Raw genomic sequence first — 22,494 nt, 5'->3', positions numbered from 1 at the left:
TGTAAATGATCAGAGGGTAAAACCATGTGATAATAACTCTTTTCTTTGGTTTAAACACGTTGTTCCGATGATCTCACTCAGTGCTTCATCCTGGCTGTGCATTAAAATGATGTAAGAAGCTTGTTAAAATGTACCAACGTGTGTGCCCCACCTGGGACCCAAATGTCAGTGTTTTTAAAACTCCCTCACCTGAACTTAATGGGAAGCCAGAGTTGAAAACCACGGATCTAAGTGTTAGATTTGTGAATGTATGATTTAGTAAAGCAACACAGTTATTTTTGAAAGGTGTGAACTTTCTATGTCCTCCTGGCCTTGCAAAATTTGCTGTAGTAATTAAAGGTAGCTCACTTTTTTCAGTCTCCAGTAAATTTCCACCTGTTTCCAACAGTCTAACCTGCAAGTTATAAATGTCAGTTATCAAGGTTTTGGTCAGGCACCATTTTCACTAGCTCGTGTTATTAAATGAACCCCCAACGGTGCTCCCTCCTGTACATTGTTTACATGGCAGCTGGAGTGTCTTGTACTAACTCAATCTCCACTAGTAACATTAGGGAGGTAAGAAATCTACATACCATGAAAAATCAACTGATGTGAGTTGGCAAATCTACCTCATTGATTTATTTATTCAACTAATGGATACTGCGTGTCGCCTGTGATTCAGGCACCTGCCCAAGTTCCAAAGGTCTGGGGATATGGCACAAATAAATTTCCTGCTCTCATGTGTATAAATTCTGATGGAGGCAACAGACAAAAAATATGAAAATATAAATTATTTGTGTAAATAATAATTTTAGAATTGATAAATGATACGAGAAAAACAGATCATGGTGCATGATTAACAAGCTATTTGGAATGAAGCTAACTTAGACAAATGGCTGGGCAATGCTTTTCAGAGGAGGTGTCATTAGAAGAGAGATCTAAATGAAGTAATGAAATGAGTCACTCAAAGGTCTGAGGGAAGAACATTCTAAGCAGAGGGAACAGTATGTGCAAAGGCCCTCAGGTGGGAATGTGCTCAGCATGTTCAAGAAACAGTTATAAGGTTAATGTGGCAGGAGAAGAAGGACTGAAGAGAAAGTGGTCAAAGAGTTTGGAGAGGTAGATGGGACGGAATCACTAAGTCCTTTAGGCTCTGCCATGTTTCTTAGAAAGTTTAGATTTCGGCCCAAGTGTGATGGAAAATCTTGGACCATTTCACCAAGTCAGTAACACGATGTCATTTATGTTTATAAAGACCACTGGCTTGCATTGGGAGATAGAGGATTTCACCTGTGGAAGAAGGAAGATCACTGTAGTAGCTTTGGCAAGAGATAATTTTGTCTTAGATCCGACTGGTAGCAGAGGAAATGCTGACAAGCTCTTTTAAGATGCAACGTGAAATATTTGGAAGGTGGAGAAAACAAGACCTCCTGGTAGTTTAGATTAAGGATGTGAAGTCAAAGGTATGAGATAAATTGAAATAGTAATATTAAATATGTATGAGATATAAAATAAATTGGGACACTGTACAATAAACAGAGATTACCAAGAGGAAAGGGCATATTAAGTGAAGAAACAATCCAGATACCGGGTGTTGATTTAGAACAAAGGAGACGGGACGGACAGAACTCCAAGGGACCAGGAGAGGTTCACTGCTGTCAGAAAGTAAGAAATGAGGTAGAAACTGAACCTGAATAAACACACAATAGGCTCTCAAGAATTATATGCTGCTCCAGTTACAGAAGGTTTGCCTCTGCTGACAGTGATGGAACCAGTCTACAGAGAGTCATCCATTCTCCCTATTCCCTGATCGACAGTTTATGCCGTGATCCACGGCAGTGGTAGCCATGTTTGAGGATCAGGGGTTCTGACTCCATAGCCTATTTAGGGACACCAGTGAGCTAAGACAAATTCCGTGTGTGCTAGCCAAGTTAAGGTGGAGGTTGCAAAGCAGCCAGCAAAGCATGGTGCATGAATTGCAAAATATGTTTTCCGCTACAGTGTCCACTTGAATCAGCACCACCAGCCACCTGAAGGCATCTCTTGACAGTCTTCCATCTCTGAGGGAAATAGTAACCTACTTAAACCTCTCTTTTCAAAACCAGTGTGTTTTAGGGTACATTTATTTTGTCTATTCTTGGATTGCATGCAATTTATTTCTCTCTTTATACCTGAACAATTATTCTTCTTTTATTAGAGAATATGAAGATAGAAAAAGTTCCCCAATGCAATGGCACTGAGGCAACTGAGTTCATTCTTCTGGGACTGACAAGCCGACGAGAGCTGCAGCCCATCCTTTTTGTGGTGTTTCTCCTGATTTATCTCGTCACCGTGACAGGGAACTTTGGATTGATTTTATTAATCAGAATTACTCCCGGGCTGCAAACCCCCATGTACTTTTTCCTCACCCACTTAGCATGAGTGGATATTTTTTATTCCACTAATGTCTCTCCTCAGATGCTTGCTCATTTCCTATCTGAGAAGAAAACTATTTCCTACGTGGGGTGTCTGATCCAATGTTTTGTTTTTGTGACTCTGCTCCTTACTGAATATTACATGCTTGGTGCCATGGCCTATGACAGGTACATGGCGATCTGCGGTCCCCTGTATTACAGCAGCAGAAGGTCCAGGCCACTTTGCATCTGCCTGGTCACTTTCCCCTACCTCTGGGGTTCTGTGGTGGGCACAATGCCGGTGATATTGACCTCTCGCTTGTCCTTGTGTGGACCCAACACTATCCACCATTTCTACTGTGCCGACCCTCCCCTCTTAATGTTGACATGTTCTGATACTTACATAAAGCAAACGTCCCTATTTGTGTCTGCAGGGATTAACCTCACAGGTTCCCTGCTCATCATCGTCGTCTCTTATGTTTTCATTTTCATCACCATTATGAGGATCCATTCCAGTGAAGGGCAGCGCAAAGCCTTCTCCACCTGTGGCTCCCACCTGACGGCTGTCACTGTGTTCTATGGGTCCCTATTCTACATGTATCTGAGACCAGCAAATCAGCAGTCTGTTGAACAAGGGAAAATTGTGGCCATGCTTTGCGTTTTTGTGAGTCCCATGCTGAATCCATTTATCTACACCCTGAGGAACAAGGATGTGAAACAGGCTTTGAGAAGAGTATTTATGAGAAACCGTGGTATAATGGAGAAAAGTTCCATTTTGACACTCTCCCAATGAATACTAAAAAAAGAATCTCAAAAACAATCAAAAACTATCCCTTGTTGGTGGTGCCTGAATGCAATTCTCTGGAATAAGAATGATGTTCTTTATGTACGCATAGCTTGGCATCAATTGAGAGTCTAATGGAAAAAATGAATGGAAAAGAAATTGGAAATGATGATTGATAGGAAACACAAGAGTGGAAGTCAGTTGTTTGTAATAATGCAGGGTCATGTTTTCAGTCTCATTCAAGAACTCATTTCCACTTGGTTATTTAGCAGATAAATTCTTCCTTTCACTTCCTAGGTCATCAGTATTGAGCATCCCTGAGCCATCTTGTCAGCAAAGAAAGTGCTTTACAATATATTTCCTCGATATGAAAATGACTTACTTTTGTACAATATATTACATAGTTTCCTTTAATGAAAGCTGATTATCTTCTCAAAAAATCTCATATCTCTAATTTTGGATGTTTGGTCTCAATACATTTTGGCATATTTTTATGTCTACTTCTCTTGAATATAAAAACGTGTTTAATTTTTTCAACAAAGAACCTGATATTTTACATTTTAATAACCCAAGGATTTGTTTCATTAGTTTCCTTTAATCAAAACAGATACCTTTATTAGTGGGAGATAACCATTCCTGATTTAGAATTTTCATGTCTTACATAAGAGGTTTATATCATTTTGTCCCTACAATATTAACAATTATTTTTTCTATAATATTATATATTACCTTTCATTTTGTGTCTACTCACAAACTATTTTAAAATAACCACTATTCTACTATGAATGAATTTGTTTTCAGTGTTTTACAACTAAATAGTAGAATAAGCATATTCTAGATTGTTTGATACTCTTTGAAACTGGTCTTTATTTAAGAGCATGATATAACAACATTGATGTGAAACATTTTAGTACATCACTACCTTAATATTTAGGAGAGTGTTTATTTTTCCCTCTTTAGGAAAATCTTTATGCACATAAGTCATTACTTCTGATCAGTTATTGTATTAAGATAGATTTCCAGAGATTTGTTCTTACTTATTTTTATATTTCTTTATTTTTGCGTGTAGCAATGTGTGAAATCACCGCCAGCAAAAGAGTACCCTAGTTTCCCTATATCCTCAAAGGCATTGGAAGCATTCAATTGAGTGTGTGTATGTGTGAATATAGTAGATGTAAATTCAGTACAGAAAACATTTATGCAGCAGATATAATTTATTAGAACTTAACATTTATTTTACTTTTTCTCAGTTTCATAGTATGCTAGCTACTATGATGGTAATGATTAAGTTTGAGAAGAAAAAGAAAAAAGCTTTTATTTGAAGGAACTTTCTTTTGAGATGGAAACTTCCTGAGTAAAGGAATAATTAGGTTTCCAGATTTAAAAGCAGTAGATAGAGATATTCACGTACACCATGCCTCATTCCTAACAAACAATTAAGTACAGCTTTGTTTACCATTGAAGATCTCAACCTATTCAGAAGCACAATAATTTTCGGGAGAAAAATAATAGAAGTTGTAATTAGAAGAAAACTGGATGATCATCCTATTCAATACTGTTATAGAACAGATTTTTTTGTGTGTGGGGAAGATCAACCCTGAGCTAACATCTGTTGCCAATCCTCCTCTTTTTGCTGAGGAAGATTGGCCCTGGGCTAACATCCGTGCCCATCTTCCTCTACTTTAATTGGACGCCGCCACAGCATGGCTTGACAAGCAGTGTGTCGGTGGGCACCTGGGATCCGAGCCTGCCAACACCGCGCCACCAAAGCCGAGTGCGCGCACTTAACCGCTTACACAACCAGGCCGGCCCCTAGAACAGGTTTTGAATCCCTACTTTTTCCTACTTTCATATTCCAATTCTAACATTAATAAATAAAGATCTTTTAATTTTATATCCTGGGATCTGGATGATATTGGAAATATGCACTTTGTTGTTTGTTTGTTTCTTGATTATAAAAGCAATAATTGTTTGTCATGGGGAATTGGTACACAGATATAAAGTTTCACTTTTCCTTAATCCTAGTATTTTACAAAGTTAGCATAGTGTATATATTGTTGTACCGTTTCTTTTTCATAAAAAGCAGTATAAAATAATTTGCCTGTGTCTTAACTGAGAACTTCTTCACTTTAATGTGTGTATAACATTCTAAGGCAAAAATTTGTCACGTAATAGTCATACTCTCCTTAGAGTCACGACCAACACACCCCTCCAGGGGCTCTAGTTATTTACAGCCATCATACTGCCTGTGCTTAACCGGTGATTAAATGCAGGAGTCCTCACTGTGCACAGTGCTATGGAAACTGAGTTCCACGAAAGCAAAGACACATTTCCAGTCTGCAGATGGTCCAGTTTCCCAGCACCACGCAAAATGAGGGCTGCTCGTGTTAATATATCACTTGTTTCCCTTTCCTCAATTATAAAAAAAACCTTAGGAAAATCTCCCAAGTTTCTTATTATACCTTCAGCACGTTTTTAAAATTGGAATGCCTGAGTAAAACTGTACAAACATTTTTGACTCTTAAAAACATAAGGTGAGATGAATTTCCAGAGAAACTGTATAATTTTATTTTTCTAACATCAATGTATAAAAGTGCAGTTTTTTGAAATCTCTTAAATGTAGATACTAGACAGAATAATATTTCAATTCATATTTTTGATTACTAACAATTTATTCATTAATTTTAGCATTTTTGTATTTTTATTAATTTTCAGTTCATAGCCTTTGAAATGCATTTATATGTTGGTGTTTAATGCTTCAAATGATTTCTATAAACTTACTGTATCTTAGTATTATTATCACTTTATCTTATGTGTGACAAAATCTTTGTCAAATTGTTAGAGCTGCTTATTTTAAATTATTTTATGGTCAAAATGAAGTAACTTTTCTATTGGGAATTTCTCAGTCTGCTATTAAGCTCAGAGACATTTTCTTCTGATTATTGAAATGTTTAATATTTATTTGAATTTTGATCAAATTGTTTTTGCGGATTGTTTTCAGTGATTGAATGACTCACAGTTGAGGAGTTATGTGTGGACATGACAGTTCTTTTGGGGGATAGTTGTTGGCAAAAAGCAAATCCAGATACAGATAAGATTCTCTATTTAGATATCTTTGTGGAAACTATATTGCATCATGGACACTGGGATGGTGCAAAAATAAATGTATGTGTACAACTGTTAATAAATAAACAGCATTAATGTGCCAAAGTTGTATGCTTTTCTCCTCATTTATAGGCCACCATCACCTCTCCACCTTTCTAGTAAAAATACTTAACTCACCTGTAACCTTTCAGCCCTAAGCAGTCCTCTCTGTGGCCTCCGTGCCATACATCTCCCCATCGGATCTGGGGACCAAGCTATAACAATACAATTAATACTAAAATATTTTTCCACATTTGTCACATAATTTACTATGGGCATGTGTTGTATGTGTCGCCACATATGATATTGTATATGTGTGCATATTCTTCTAAATTGAACTATTGCATGCATAATTTCTGGGTTAAAAATATCAGGTAGCTAAAAGCATCTGATTTTCATTCTCCTAATGTAAATTTGAAAAGCAAAAATAACAAAGATGGAATTTCTCTACTAGAAATTGAAACATTTAGGGGGCCTGCCCGGTGGCATAGCTTCGCCGGCCCGGAGTTTGTAGGTTCTGATCCCGGGCACGCACCGACGCACTGCTTGTCAAGCCATGCTGTGGTGGTGTCCCATATAAAGTAGAGGAAGATGGGCATGGATGTTAGCCCAGGGTCAATCTTCCTCGGCAAAAAAGAGGAGGATTGACATCAGATGTTAGCTCAGGGCTGATCTTCCTCACACACAAAAAAAGAAATTGAAACATTTTAAATCTACATTAATTATAAGAATTTGGTTTAAAATATGTATATAGATTGGTCAAAGAAAAAATAGAAATGGATTCATTCAGTATACAATGAAGATAACATCACAAATTAATGAAAAGTAAAGCGTTGCTTAATAAATAGAAGGAAATGGGTTAAAATGTGAGAGAAAAAGTTGTATGCAATAGTACAACATACAACAAAATTGTATCTAGAATAACTCAAGGTATTCCTATAATATATAGCCACAAAAAATCAATAACATAATATAGATACTTGCTTATTTAATTTTAGGATGGAGAAAATCCACAAAGCAAAACAAAAAGAGACAAAAATTTTCCAAATAAAAATGTAAATATTCTTCATGTGAAGAATATTGGAAACAACATGAACTGTAATCATCAAGCTGATGTATATATTTCATTTGTTAAACATATATTTCAATTCTTTTTCTGTTCAAATTAAAATAGAAAGCTTGCCTAAGAATTTCAGTTGAGACAATAAAGAAGCAAATTATCTTAAATAATATTTCTTAATATTAATATAAGTACAGTGAAATGGTTACTTTCAAACGTTACTAATCATACATGTAAATGGTTGATGCTTTCTGGAGAAAAATTTACCCATAGAAAAATTTAACAAGGGCTTTAAAAGTGTTCAAAGCATTTAAGTCAGCAATTCCACATTTAGGAATCTATCCTAGAGAAATAACAAGAGGGATATGGAAGTAGATATACGAGTCAATCATAACAACAATAGGATATATCAACATGATGGAATAATTGTTTGCAAGATAAAGTGGAAAAAAATTAACCAAATGCAGAGAACAACTCTCTTTTAGTAGGAGATTGCAAGTAAATTTTACTTTCATTCCAAAATTGAAACTAAATTTTATTGCAAAATTTAAAAATCTTTTAGTATTTTTCAATTTGCTTCTCTACAACTATGTATTATTTTTGTAATTAACTTCAAGTATGATTTAATTTTGTGTATTATACCACATTGAAAATAATGTTCACTAGAAATATTTAGTCTATATGAAAATACAAACATTATACTCTCAAGTGAAAATCAATGTTAAACCTTGCATATGGCAAATGATTCCAATTTCGTTTTAGGAATTATAAGAATATATACACACACCAATTTATTAAGAAAAATATAAGAAAATTGAAACAGAAGTTGTCCATTGGTTTAGGACACATCACTGACAAATGTTACTTCCTCACCACTGTCTGTATTTTCAGTTATTTATAGTGAACATGTTTGATAGAATCAGCCTTATTCAATCAACTGAGACTTAAGAATAGAGCTCAGTTTTCTAAAACTGCATGTCATCTGAGTGATTTTCTGGAAAATTATTTGAACACAGAGTAAATATAGCAGTTGATTTCATGTGAACATTTAGTATCACGGTCTAAGTTAAAATCAAGGCACACAATATTAGAATACCAGACATTTAAGACAATTTAAAGAAATTTTAATATACGTCTCAATATGCAGCCATCTAGTTGAATAATAGTGCATAGATTAATGAAGATGATTTATGTATCTCTTTATATAACCTTCTTTTTTTTTTTTAGAATATATCTTTTTTTTTAAGATTTTATTTATTTATTTTTCCCCCCCAAAGCCCCAGTAGATAGTTGTATGTCATAGCTGCACATCCTTCTAGTTGATGTATGTGGGACGCGGCCTCAGCATGGCCGGAGAAGCGGTACATCAGTGCGCGCCTGGGATCCGAACCCAGGCCGCCAGCAGCGGAGCGCGCGCACTTAACCGCTAAGCCACGGGGCCGGCCCTATATAACCTTCTTTACTGAAGATTTTCTCAATAGAAATTTTGAGAACTACTGGAACAGACTTATCTAGAGAATAATGTCACAGACAATTTTATGAACCAAAGTAAGAATCGAGTGTTCTCCTCCAAAAAGATATGTAAACACCTACTTATCTATATACTGTTTCAGGGCCCTCTCAGGTTGCAGAAGCCACTTCACAGACTGTATTAACTCTTAATAAATTAGACCTAACTCAGTGCTACTACATAAAAAGTATACCTAGATAGTTCTTCATTTGTTTTTTTTTTTTAATTTTTTGTTTATTGCAGTAACATTGGTTTATAACATTGTAAAAATTTCAGGTGTACATCATTGTACTTCTATTTCTGCATAGATTACATCATGTTCACCACCAAAATACTAATTACAGTATTGTAGGAGGGGTTATGCCCTAGTAGATATTAAGATTCATTATAAAGTTATACGATTTAAAATAGTATGATAATGGAAAGAATAGAGAGCCCAAAACAAAAATATCTATGTATTTATGGGATGTTAATATGTGATGACAAATGCATTTGACATCAGTGGAAAAGACTATATTAACAACGCAAGGTAAATATCCTTACAGGCAAATAGATATTGGACTTCAGAAAAGAAATACAAAGGATCAATAAAAATATACTTAACTTCACTCGTGACTGAAGAAATGCAAATAAAATATAAATCTTGTTATTTAAAAAAAAAAAAAGTATACCTAGAATGCTTTATACTATACTGTGCTTGAATTCAATCCATATTCCTGGAAACTCACAAACAGGTGTTGACAGTTTATTTTCAAAACTGAGAATCATAAGTATTTATATATAGACAAAAAGTTTTTAGGATGTGTATGATTCGGGTTGTGGGAGAATTTACAAAATGTTTTAACCTATGTGTGATCCATGTATTTAAAATTTCCCTGAGGTGATTCCAGTAATTAGTCAGGCACCAGAGACATTGTTCTACACCACACTTGAAGAAGAAATAATTTCATAAGTAAAAAAAAGTGCAAAACTAATCCCCCTGCTTTGAACGTCACTATGGCTCTGTAGACCACATAACTCAGAGAAGATGGATTTCCAGTGTTTCCATCAGAGTGAGTTAATTACAAGATTTATTCTGAAGTAAGTAAAGATATTAAAGTATTATATGGAATTATTGGATACTGCCCATTTTATTTTTAGAGGTTCTCTGCTAAAGAAAATATTGTTTAATTTCAATATTACAGTTTTTATTAAAACAAGTTGTCTTGAAGGTATTAATTTTGCGGAGAATTTAGCTAATGTCATTGACAGTTCATGAAGATAAACAAATCATGACTATAGAGTAGTAGGTTTGTTCTTTGAAGGCAGTGACCATGTCATCACAGACACTTAGTAATGACAAATGAACACATGCTTAAACTGCAATTTTATGAAAGAGATTTCCCTTAATCATTTGCTGCATGGCATGGATCACATCCTTGTTCCTTAGACTGTAGATCAATGGGTTCAGCATTGGGCTCAAAAAAGTATAGAAGACTGCAATTATTTTGGACTCCTCTACAGACGTCTCAGATGGGGGCCTTAAGTACATGCAGCAGAGGGTTCCATAAAATATGGTGACTGTTGTAAGGTGGGAAGCACAGGTAGAAAATGCTGTGTGCCTGCCTTTAGCAGAACGGATCCTCCAGACAGCTGTAATAATGAAAAGGTAGGACAGGAGAATGATGAAGAGGGAGCTTGAGAGAGTAAAACCAGCGACTACAAACATTGCCGTCTTCTTGACATAGGTGTCAGAGCAGGCCAACATTAAAAGAGGAGGGTCAGCACGGTAGAAATGATGGATTTCAAGGGAGCCACAGAAGGACAAGTGAAAAGTCAGCAGTGTCTGAGAGAGTCCACTGAGGAAGCCAAAAGTATAAGGGACCATGACTAGAGAGATACAAATGTTCCTGGGCATTTTGGTGCTGTAATGTCAAGGGCTGCGAATGGCAACATAGCGATCCACTGCCATGGAAGCAAGGATATATAACTCAGTGATCACCAGCGCAATGAAGAGAAGACACTGCATGAAGCATCCAGCATAGGAGATGGTCTTCTGGTCTGAGAGGAAATTATGCAGCATATTTGGAGTAATGTTGGAGGAATAACAAATGTCTACAAAGGAGAGGTGGCTAAGGAAGAAATACATGGGCGTTTGGAGGTGGGAATTGGTCTTGATCAGCAGGATCATGCACAGATTCCCTGCCAGTGTGATTAGGTAGATCACCAGAAACACCCCAAACAGGATCTTTTCTAGCACTGGATCCTCTGTGAGTCCCAAGAGAATGAATTCCGTCAGTAGAGTGTGGTTTTGAGAAGACATTTTCTTAGCCCTTGAAAACTGACAGTGACAAAGAAAGTGAGGAATTCTGTCTGATCCAGATTCTGCTTTTATTATTTTATTCCATCCATTTTATCACTTACTTATTGATCTATTCATCTATGAGGAAATTACTCTTCTCTTTTCAACACACACATCAAGATTTCTATGTAAATATTTTCACACTCTATCTCTGTTCTCTCTCTCTCTATATATATATGCATCTCAAACACGCAAACACATTCACTCTCTCTCTCATGTATATGTAATGTATTCACATATAGTTGTATTTTATATTAATTAATAGATAATATGTTATAATATTACATATTATATATACATATGTATACATTTATAACTGTCTTCTTGGGGAACTTCATATTTGATATTTTTTCCAAATGTTTTGGGGAAAAAAGCCAAAAAAGTGAAAATTAGACAGGAAAAGCAGCACATCATCAACATCATTCAAATGGACAAAGGAAGCTGGATTTCTAGGGTCCCTTGCGCTGTGATGTCCTATTGTTTCAGATATAAAATAGAAGATAAATGTTCAGCACAGCATTTTCTCTTGAAACCTATAGTCGTCTGACTTAATTTCTTAAAGAGGACACTGAATTTAGTGAAATTTAACTCTTGATATATGGCTCAGAAGGTACAGAATGAAGACTTGTTCTCTCTGCTTTATAAATTTACCCACTCATTTATTCACGCACACTGCAAAATTTGATATTTTTCTGTTCTAGGATCTGTAGTTGCAGCAGTGAACAAATTCCCCGTCCTCATGGAGCACATGTTGTAGGAGGAGGAACAGATATTAAACACATAGATAAAAACGTATAACATCATGTCAGTTAGAAGCAAGGATTATGAAGAAAATGACGGCAGGATGCTTTAGATGCAATTTTTTCCACATTTAGAGGATACTAATCTCCACACAAAAGAACAAAACATATTTTTGTGAACAAATGTAGAAAATAACCTACCTGTAAAAGCTGATTTACCATATTTTGTAAAAGCACAGTGGGAAGATTTATAACGTATTTGCTAAGTATATTCCATAGAGTATTTTTTAAATAAATTTTAAAAACCAATTAAAATAGTCTTTGTTCGTCAAGGGCATAACCTTAATTTAATGCTTTGGGAACTAGATTCTCCTTTGAGGCCAATAACCCTACCTAACTCTGGTAGACACTGCTTGGTACTGTGTGTGAGATCTTCAGCACACGTAAAGAATTTAACCATCACTTTTAATACTATGGAAGGAGGAAAATACATGCAGATAAGTTTTGCAATTTTAATATAGTAAAGAACAGGGAATCCCAATCAGAAAGCTTAAATTTTTCTCTATAAACACTGAAATGAGGTTATCTAATGATAGTGAGGAGTAGGAAGGTACAGCAGGTGAGAGATTTGAGGAGCAGAAAGACGAGGAAAGCCACAGACTAGGAAAAATATTCACATTCAGTTATTCTGACAAGGACTTGTATTCAGAATACATGAAGATTTTCCACAAAAAACTGCTCAAATTATAACCATCCTAACCAAAAAAAAAAAAAGTCTATGAGGTGAACAGAGAGTTCATAAAAGAAGGTTTGCGAATAGCCAATAACCACGTGAAAAGAATGTCAGCAACCATAACTGTCAAGAAAATGCAAATTCTAACTACAACTGGATACCACTTCACAGTCACATCAATGGCAAGAATTAAAAAGATTAGCAAGAAAAAGATAGACAATGACAACGTGAAGTAATTGTAAATTTCATAATATGTCACTTGATGGCGTATAAAATAATTTAATGACTTTGGAAAACTGGTTGTTCCTTATAAAATTTCTCGTAAAGTTAAGTGCCATATAAAACTATAGCCCAGTAAGCATTATGTATTTATACAAGAGAAAAGAAGACGTATACCCACAAAGAAACTCAGATATATGTTGACAAATGCATAGATAAACAAATTGTGATATACCCATATAATGGAATACCACTCAGCAAAAAATGAACAAACTACTAATACAAGTTAAATGAATCTCAAAAGCATTGCATATATAGAGAGAGATTAACTTCCTGAAGGGCAGAGTGATGACCTCCCAAAACCTGTTTCTCCAAAAAAGCAATGAGAACACTGGCAAAAGTTGTCAAAATCAACTCTTGAGAACTCTGGATATTTACCAAAGGCTGGCAACAGTTCTAGGAAAATTAATCCATTTATTCAAGTAAACATGTCACAAGGTTGCTAAAAAGAGTGAGCTTTGTGTCTTTTTTTTTTTGGTGAGGAGATCAGCCCTGTGCTAACATCTGCCAATCCTCCTCTTTTTTTTGCTGAGGAAGACTGGCCCTGGGCTAACATCCACGCCCATCTTCCTCCACTTTATATGGGATGCCACCACAGCATAGTTTGCCAAGCGGTGCATCGCTGCGCGTCCGGATCCGAACTGGCGAACCGCTGGCTGCTGCAGCGGAGCACGCGCACTTAACCGCTTGTGCCACCGGGCCCGCCCCGTGTCCTTTTTACATTCCCTATCCCCACCCCTCTCCCTACCTGCACAGCAGCCTTGACAACTTGAATTATGATTTCATGGCTGAGCACATTCGTCAAACTGCACTAAAATTATTATATTTTATTGTAAGTAAATGTACCTGCATAAATTTGATTTAAAGGTAAGTTTCGCTTTCCTCACAGTCAACCAGATCAAATTATTCACTGGATTATTAATACTGAGGTACGAATAAAAACGACAACAGAGGCACAACATTATCGGGGCTCTTCCCATACTTAAATTAAAACAGGACAAGAGCTAACCATTGAAGCTTAATTTGTCAAACCCTTTCTTCACCTGGAAAATTTTTAACTATTACATCAAGGATGGAATCCAGAAAGAAATCTGTTTATCTCTTATCTCTTCTCTTCTCTTTGTTTCTGGTATCAAGGAAGCTGGGATAAAAAAAAAATAAGAAAATGAATGAGAGGGCCAGCCCCGTGGCTTAGCGGTTAAGTGCGCACACTCCGCTGCTGGCGGCCCGGGTTCTGATCCCGGGCGTGCACAGACGCACCGCTTCTCCGGCCATGCTGAGGCCGCGTCCCACATACAGCAACTAGAAGGATGTGCAGCTATGACATACAACTATCTACTGGGGGTTTGGGGGGAAAAAATAAATAAATAAAATTATAAAAAGAAAATGAATGAGAGAAGCAGCAGAAGAAGGAGAATTAGTTGGATGAAGAGTTTTAAGTAGTAAATAGGAGTGGTCAATGAAATATGTAAAAGCTTTCTCAAGTCTTCACGAGTCTGTTCCTTGCTGAGTATTACATGCTCAGTGGCTTGGCCTATGACAGGGACATGGCAATCTGCAATCCCCCGCATTGCAACAGCAGAATGTCAAGGCCACGTTGCATCTACCTGCTCACTTTCCCCTCCCTCTGGGGTTCCATGGTGGGCACAATGCAGGTAATATTGACCTCTCACTTGTCCTTTTGTGGACCTAATACCAACAATCATTTCTACTGCGCTGGCCCACCCCTCTTAATGTTGACATGTTCTGACACTTACATAAAGCAACCTGCCCTGTTTGTGTCCACAAAGATTCAACTCACAGTGTCCCTACTCATCATCCTCAACTGCTACATTTTCACTCTCATCACAATTATGAAGTCATATTCCAGTGAAGGGCAGCACAAAGACTTCTCCACCTGCAGCTCCGATGACAGCTGTCATTGTGTTTTATGGTGGCATGTGCATGAGACCAGCAAATGAACAGACTGTTGAACAAGTGAAAAATTGTGGCCGTGTTTGTGTTTTTGTGGGTTCCATCCTGAATCCATTTATCTACAGCCTGAGGAACAAGGATGTGGAACAGGCTTTGAGAACAGTGTTTATGAGAAACATTAGTACAATGGAGAAAAGTTCTATTTTGACAGTCTCCCCATGATAAAATAATGAGTCTCAAAAACAATAAAAAAGATATCCCTTGTTGGTGGTACCTGAATGCAATTCTCTTGGATAACAAAATATTTTTTATATATGCATAGTTTGGGATCAAATGAAAGTCTAATGGAAACAATGATTGGAAAAGTAGTTTGGAAATGATGATTGATAAGAAACACAAAAGCAGAAGTCAGCTGTTTATAATAATACAGAGTCATATTTTTAGTCTCCCTCAAGAACTCATTTCCACTTGATTACTTAGCAGATAAGTTCTTCATTTCACTTCCTAGGGCATCAATATTGAACACCACTGAGCTACTCTTACCAACAAGGGAAGTGCTTTATGATATATTTCTTGAATATGAAAATGATTTACTTTCATATGATATATTACATAGTTTCCTTTAATGAAAGCTGATTGTCTTCTCAAAGAAACTCACATCTCTAATTTCAATGATTTTTCTCGCCGCACTTTGGTATATATTTGAGTCTACTTCTCTTGAATATAAAACCATATGTGTTTTATTTTTTCAAGAAAGAACTTAATGTTTTACATATTTTAATTCCTCTATGATTTGTTTCATTAGTTTCCTCAATCAAAACAGAATCCTTTCTCAATAAAGAATACTCACCTCTGATTTAGTATATTCTTCTCTTACAGAAGTTTTATATAATTTTCCCTACTACATAACTAACAGCTATTGTTATATAATTTTACATATTACCTTTTGGTTCCTGTCTACCCATAAATAATTTTACATAATAGTTCCTCAAGTCTGCATGAATTTGGTTTTAATGTTTTAAAACTAAATAGTATTGCAAGAATATTCCGAATTGGTTGATGCTCTTTGAATTTGGCTTCTTTTTAATTGTATAATATAACCGTGTTAATATGACATATTTAGTATGCCACATTCTTTTAATAATCAGGATGTTTTTATTTTTTTCCTTCTTTAGGAAGGAAGAAAAAGACAAATACTGTATGATCTCCCCTTTACATGGAATCTAACAAAACTGAACTCGTTGAACCAGAGACTAGAATGGTGGTTGGCAGGGGTGGGGAAAGTGGGGAGATGTCAGTCAAAGGGTACAAACTTCCAGTTATAAGATGAATAAGTTCTGGGGATCTAATGTACAGCATGGTGACTATAGTTAAAAATACTGTGTTTTTGTACTAACAAGTGCTAAGAGAATGGATCTGAAATGATTTGGCCACCTCTAAGACAACAAAAAATTATAATCATGTGAGATGATAGAGTGCTAACTAACCTTATGGTGATAATCATTTCACAATATATAGTTTTATGAAATCATCATGTTGTCCAACTTAAGCCTACACAATTTTACATGTCAATTATATCTCAACAAACCTGGAAAAAAAAAACTAGTCAATAAAATTTCAAGATTAAAATCATAAGGCTGTGTTCTCTGACAACAAACTAGGTTACAAATATGTAACAATGATATATCATTTAAAAGTCCAAATATAAGGTAATTAAGCACTCTCTTCTAAATAACCCATAAGTTAAAAAGTCACAGGGAATATTAAAAAGTATTGAAAACTGAACGATACAAAATACCAAATTTAGTGGGTTTCAGCTTAAGCAGTGTTTTGGTAAAATATGAGAAAAGAAGCAAGACTCAATCACTAATCCAAACTTTTATTTAAAAAAATGAGAAGATAAAAGATAATCCCAAGTAAATTCTAAATGTTTCAAAGCAGAGAGCATTCATTCTTTGCCTAGACTTGAGTTTGTGGACCAAGGCTTACAAGTCACAGGGAAGAAGTAGGCCCCAATAGCTCAGAGGCCACAAACTAGATCCACAAACTCAAGTCTAGGAAAAGAAAGATCACTCTATTCGTCTCTCTTCCCATTCCCATAGGGGCCATTACACAAGCACATTCACGAGAAACAGGAAACTACTATTGTGACCCACAGGTTCTGGCTTCACTTAGTAAGTCAAAGAGGTATGCAGAAGGGTGTTTCTTAAAGACTCCTAGCCCCAAAAGACAGATGGTAATAAGAATGGAATAAATTCAAGGAACTGAGCTGAGAGAATGTTTGTCCTGTTTACCATTGTAAACAAGAGTACACCAGCATTTCAGGGAGTATTAACTAGGACTTTTCACTTAGAGCAGTTCTCCTCAAAATTTAAAGTGTTTACAAATCACCCAGGATTTGGTTAAAACAGAGATCTGTGTATGGTAGACCTGAGGCACAGAATGCAATGCTACGTTTCTAACAACCTCCAAGGTTAACACTTTCGCTCCTGGTCCATGGACCACACATTGAGGAATAAGGGCCTAGACTAATAAGTGCAGCTCATTTCTTCCCAGACATGAGCTTTTTAGCTGAGACACTTGTGTCATATCCAGAAAGAACACCAACACTCGTCATGAAAATGCAGAGACATTTGAGCCAAATATTTACAGTTATGGTTTATTGGAAATTGGAGGCATTGCCATCCTAGTGACCATATTTCATCTGAGCACATTCTTCAAGGCCTGCTTTACATCTTTTTTCCGCAGACTGTAGGTGAATGGATTAAGCACTGGGCTTAGAAAAGTATAGAAGACAGCTATTATTTTTGATTCTTCGATAGCCTTATCTGTTGGTGGTCTTACATACATGCAGAAGACAGTTCCATAAGGTAGAGTAACAGCCATCACTTGGGAACAACAGGTGGAGAATGCCTTGTGCCTTCCCTCTGCTGATTTGATCCAGAGGATGGCAGCAATAATGAAGGCATAGGACACCAGGATGATGGTGAGAGAGTTGGAGAGGTTGAAGCCAGCTGGTATGAGCATGGCTGATCTTTGACATAAGTATCAGAGCAAGAAAGCTTCCTGAGTGGCGAATCAGCACAGCAGATGTGGTTGATGACACCAGATCTACAGAAGGTCAAGTGGAAGGTCAGGATGGCCTGGAATAGCCCATCTGAGAAGCCACAGACGTAAGGAAATGTGGCTAAGCAGGTGGAGACACGCCTGGACATTTTCGCACCGTAGCGCAGAGGGTTGCATACGGCCAAGTAGCGGTCATAGGTCATTGCTGCCAGCATGTGAATCTCAGTCAGGAGAAGTGCAATGAATATGTAACACTGTGTAAAGCAGCCAGCGAAGGTGACGCTCTTCTTTTCTGGTAAGAAATTAGTCAACATCTGCGGGGTTGCGTTCGAGGTCTAGCACAAATCTACAAAGGCTAAATTAGTGAGGAAGAAGTCCATGGGCACGTGAAGGCGAGAGTCGAGTCTGATTAACACCATCATGCCCAGGTTTCCTATGAGGGTGACAAAGTCCACAACCAGAAACAGCACAAAGAGGAGAGGCTGGAGTTCGGGGCGATCTGTGAGCCCCAGGAGAATGAATTCTGTTATTGCACTCTCATTTGTGATGGACATTTTCTGAGAGTCTGTGCCTGCATTGGAAACAAATGCAAATAAAGCAGCATGAAGGTACAAATCACATTACTGACGACTGAAATAGCTTTTCTCTAAACCTTCGTATGTCATTAAATGAACACTATCATAACCCAACTTTGTACTTCTACTAAGCCGTGATTTCAGTTGCCACTGTAAGTATTCTATTTCTATCTGTACACCTACAGTTATACCTATAGGAATACCTGTAGATAACTATACTTATACCTTTTCCTATTTCCATATACAACCGTGGTACGTATTCCCTATATCCCTGCACTATTTTTTGCCTCTCGAACTCTACACATCCTATAAAACCTAGTTCAAAGCCCAGTCCTTTGTGAAGCATGCCTCACTCCACTCACATCGTGCGTGAGCTGGAATTAATCCCTTTAGGCTTTCTGCTTCCAGCGCACTCTATATACTGCTAATTTGTTCACTGGGACATTACATCATCATAGTGAATCTACTTTCTACTCATATTTTAGTTCTTCAGGGTGAGGGACAAAGTCCAGTTCATTATTGTACTGTGACTTCTCAGCATATGTTTATACACTGATTTTACAAAGAAAAGGAAAAAACAGTGTAAGCATGAAAAATGAATTACTTGCAATGTTTTACTCGTGTCTGTGTCTCCACGGAGCTTTTCATGATGTAATATGCTTAGGAGAATTAGTACTTTTGAACTTTAGTGTACAAAGCAGTTGCTTTGGAAGCTTGTTATTCAATAAAAGTCGCAGAACATTCATTTCGTAAAGTCTTATGTGGGATACTGGGATCATCATATGCAACAATTATCCAGAAAATTCTGATGCAGATGTTCCCAGAATCACACTTTAAAAAAGCACTGTCACAGTGGTCCCATAAACATATGCCAAATGATTGAACAAATAATCATCAAATCGAATCAAATCTTACTTAGCATTTTGAGGACCATCTACAGCAATGATGTAATGTATTGATAAAGAAAAGGAGTAAGTTTTCATAGTTCGTATTTAAGTTATGAATCACAGCTTGTGTCTATTAGAGGTATTCCAAACCCTATGGCTTTTTATCTCCTTCATGTCACAACTAGAGCTGAATCCCCTCTTCCTTTCTCTTGAGATGCTTTTATTTTTTGCCCTTTCTCTCATACTTTGTTTCTTTTGAAACTCCTCCCAATTCTTGTTTCTTTTCAATAATGAGTCACTACAACTTACTATAGTATTAGTTTTAGAAAGATAGTGACAAATTCTTTTTTGTGTGTGTGAGGAAGATCAGCCCTGAGCTAACATCTATGACAATCCTCCTCTTTTTGCTGAGGAAGACTGGCCCTGGGCTAACATCCGTGCCCATCTTCCTCTACTTTATATGGGACGCCGCCCCAGCATGGCCTGACAAGCGGTGCATCAGTGCATCATTGTGCGCCCGGGATCTGAACACGGGCCGCCAGCAGCGGAGTCTGCTCACTTAACCGCTACGCCACAAGGCCAGCTCGATAGTGACAAATTCTTTTGGTACCTATATCTCCGTTACCGAGAATTGTAAATACTTAATAAACAATTGTTGAATACACTAATAATTGTTATAGATGAAATATAATGACCCTTAACCATGAGTTACCACTTTTCCCCATTTGTAAGTGGGATTAACAGTATTGGTTCTGTCACCCTCTCAAGTCATGGTGGACATCAAGCTAGATATTCATAAACAAGTATTTATTGATGCTCAACATATCATGTGATTAGGCACTGGAGATGCAGAAATGAACAAAACCTTCAAACCCCCTGCCCTTCTGGCATTCACATTCTAGTTGACAGAGAGAGACAGTATTGTGAGTAAGTAAACGGTGTTTCAAATGGCACTGTTATAGAAAAAAATAAAGAAAATGGGGTTTAGAGGAAAGAGTGTTCAAATTTTAAATAGTAACACCAACAAAGAACTCATGAAAAGTGACTTTTTTAGAAACAAACTGAAGGAGGAAGAGAACAAGCAATAAGGCTGTTGTAAGAAGGATGTTCTAAGGATAAAGATCAGATGCAAAGACACCGTATGCAATCCTTCTGTGCAACTGCTAGTGATGTGTGTGTACAGAGTTCATGCAGAGTTCATGCAGAAAATCCAGCTGAGATGTTCCCTAAAATGCAAATGTTTCACTTCATTGAAAGTCTGGTTCATCTCTACCTCAGACTTTCCTTCCAAGAACGTCAATGGCCTTCCCTGGAGAAGAGGAGTCAGGGGTTAGTTGCAGTCCTTTCAAGAAATGTCTAGAAGGAAACACTCTGTAACCAGAATATTTATTTGTATGACAGCAGTGAGGTGACTTAGGAGATGTCTTCATGTTCTTCTACACCCAGAAAACCTCAGAGAGAGAACAAGTGTTGGTTAACAGAACAGAGAAAAATGGAAGGAAAAAGAACAGAATTTGGCAATTTCAGATGTATAAAGACACAGCAGGACATTGGACTTGAGGGCTTCATTTGCAGAAGGACTCATTTGTTGCATGTCACTAATGACGGCCTGTGGGATCTGAAATAGTCTTGACTCACAAGCTCAGTGACCTGTGTGAGATCCAGAAATATCCAGTTGAATAGAACGGAGGTACTGATAAGTAAAGAGGCAAAAATGACTGAATATTGTGTGTTTACAGAGAAGGAAGATCACAGCCAATCTGACTGCCTGAGTCAGGCCAGAGCAAAAGATGAACATCTTCTGAACAAGGCGCTTGTGGGTTTACTGGTTCACAACCAGGCAGAGCCTCTACCTGATGGAGAAAGAACCCAGAGGAGTAGCTCAAGGATAGTAGAAAGCTACAAACTGTGAAACCTGCAACTAGGACTAGCTACATAGTATACACTGTCCAGGAGAAAATAAAATGTAAGGGATCCTTGTTTCTTTTGGCTTCCTTTTAGCAGCTTCTACACTGTATATATACACACATATATATAACAACTTCTAAAGCCCATCTCCCCCATTACTAGATACTGAACATCAGAGAGGAATACCCAAGAGGAGAGAAAACTCCCAAACTGATGTCCCAGCTAGCAATTCTTTATTAAGGTATGTTACAGGTTAACTTCCTTTCTCTTTTTAACATTCTCCCCACCTATCACTGTCAAATCTCTTCATGTATCTTAAATGCAGACACTGTCTTATTTATTTTAATAAATTTAAACAATAGGATTTAACATAAGGATTTTTATTGAGAAATTAGCCATTACATTCTGAATGCTGAATGAATGATTTGCACATCATCAATGAGGATCCTCTATTCACTCTATGTGGACAGCAAACTGCTTGCTGTTGTAATAACCACCCTCAAGCTTCAGCGGTTTAACCGAAGGAGTGTTTATTTCCCAATACAGAGCAACCCAATATAGGTGTTCCTGGTTGCCGGCAGGATGTGATACTCTTGTCTAGTTTCAAATTTGTTCAGCAACTCAGGCTGATGGAAAATCTTATGATGCTCCATCCTGCTACAACATCCTTCAATGACTTTTTTGACCTTAGCAAACAAGTCCAGTCTCCTTAATGTCTTTCATGAAGCTCTCTGTGATCTGGCTTTTGATTACCTTTTTTGGCTCCTATCCTATGACTTTCCTCATATTCTCTGCACCAGCCCACTGACATATTTTCATCTCCTGAATGGGCTACACTCTCTCACAAATCTTCAGGCTTCTTCCTCTAGGAAGAAGGCTTCCTTTAGGCTTCTTCCTTCTTTCTACATGTATTGTTCCTCTCTAGAATCTCCTTCCTTCGTTTTATGTGGATAAATTTTGTAAATCTTATATGTTTCAGCCCAGACCACCTCTCCTTCTCAAGACTTTGTGTTCCCCATAGCTATATTATATTTATACTATATTTAGCACTATCATAGCATTTATATCATACTGCAATTTCTTCTTTGCTTCTTGGTGATATGCTGAAAGGAATAAAATGTTCGAAGGCATAGACTGTGTCTTATACTCCACTTTATCCCCAAGGCATAGCACACGACTAG

The 22,494-nt window shown here is 37.1% G+C and overlaps 1 protein-coding gene and 3 pseudogenes across 1 annotated transcript; 2 read left to right on the top strand and 2 right to left on the bottom strand.

Annotated features, from left to right (window-relative positions):
- Positions 1–875: 875 nt before the first annotated feature.
- Positions 876–5,921, top strand: LOC147917327 (olfactory receptor 5M5-like). Its single transcript, XM_087430002.1, is given in 1 exon segment — positions 876–5,921. A coding segment is annotated over 1 exon segment (984 nt). The 5' UTR covers positions 876–2,181; the 3' UTR covers positions 3,166–5,921.
- A 4,278-nt stretch (positions 5,922–10,199) lies between these two features.
- On the bottom strand, positions 10,200–11,431 carry LOC147917326 (olfactory receptor 5M1-like; annotated as a pseudogene).
- Positions 11,432–13,803: 2,372 nt separating this feature from the next.
- On the top strand, positions 13,804–15,125 carry LOC147917325 (olfactory receptor 5M11-like; annotated as a pseudogene).
- A 1,615-nt stretch (positions 15,126–16,740) lies between these two features.
- LOC147917324 (olfactory receptor 5M11-like) lies at positions 16,741–20,372 on the bottom strand (annotated as a pseudogene).
- Between the last annotated feature and the right edge of the window lie 2,122 nt (positions 20,373–22,494).

Source organism: Ceratotherium simum, chromosome 4 (genome assembly GCF_057802395.1).
Source record: "Ceratotherium simum simum isolate JZ-2026a chromosome 4, ASM5780239v1, whole genome shotgun sequence".
NCBI lineage: Eukaryota > Metazoa > Chordata > Mammalia > Perissodactyla > Rhinocerotidae > Ceratotherium > Ceratotherium simum.
This window is presented reverse-complemented; position numbering and strand designations above follow the sequence as displayed.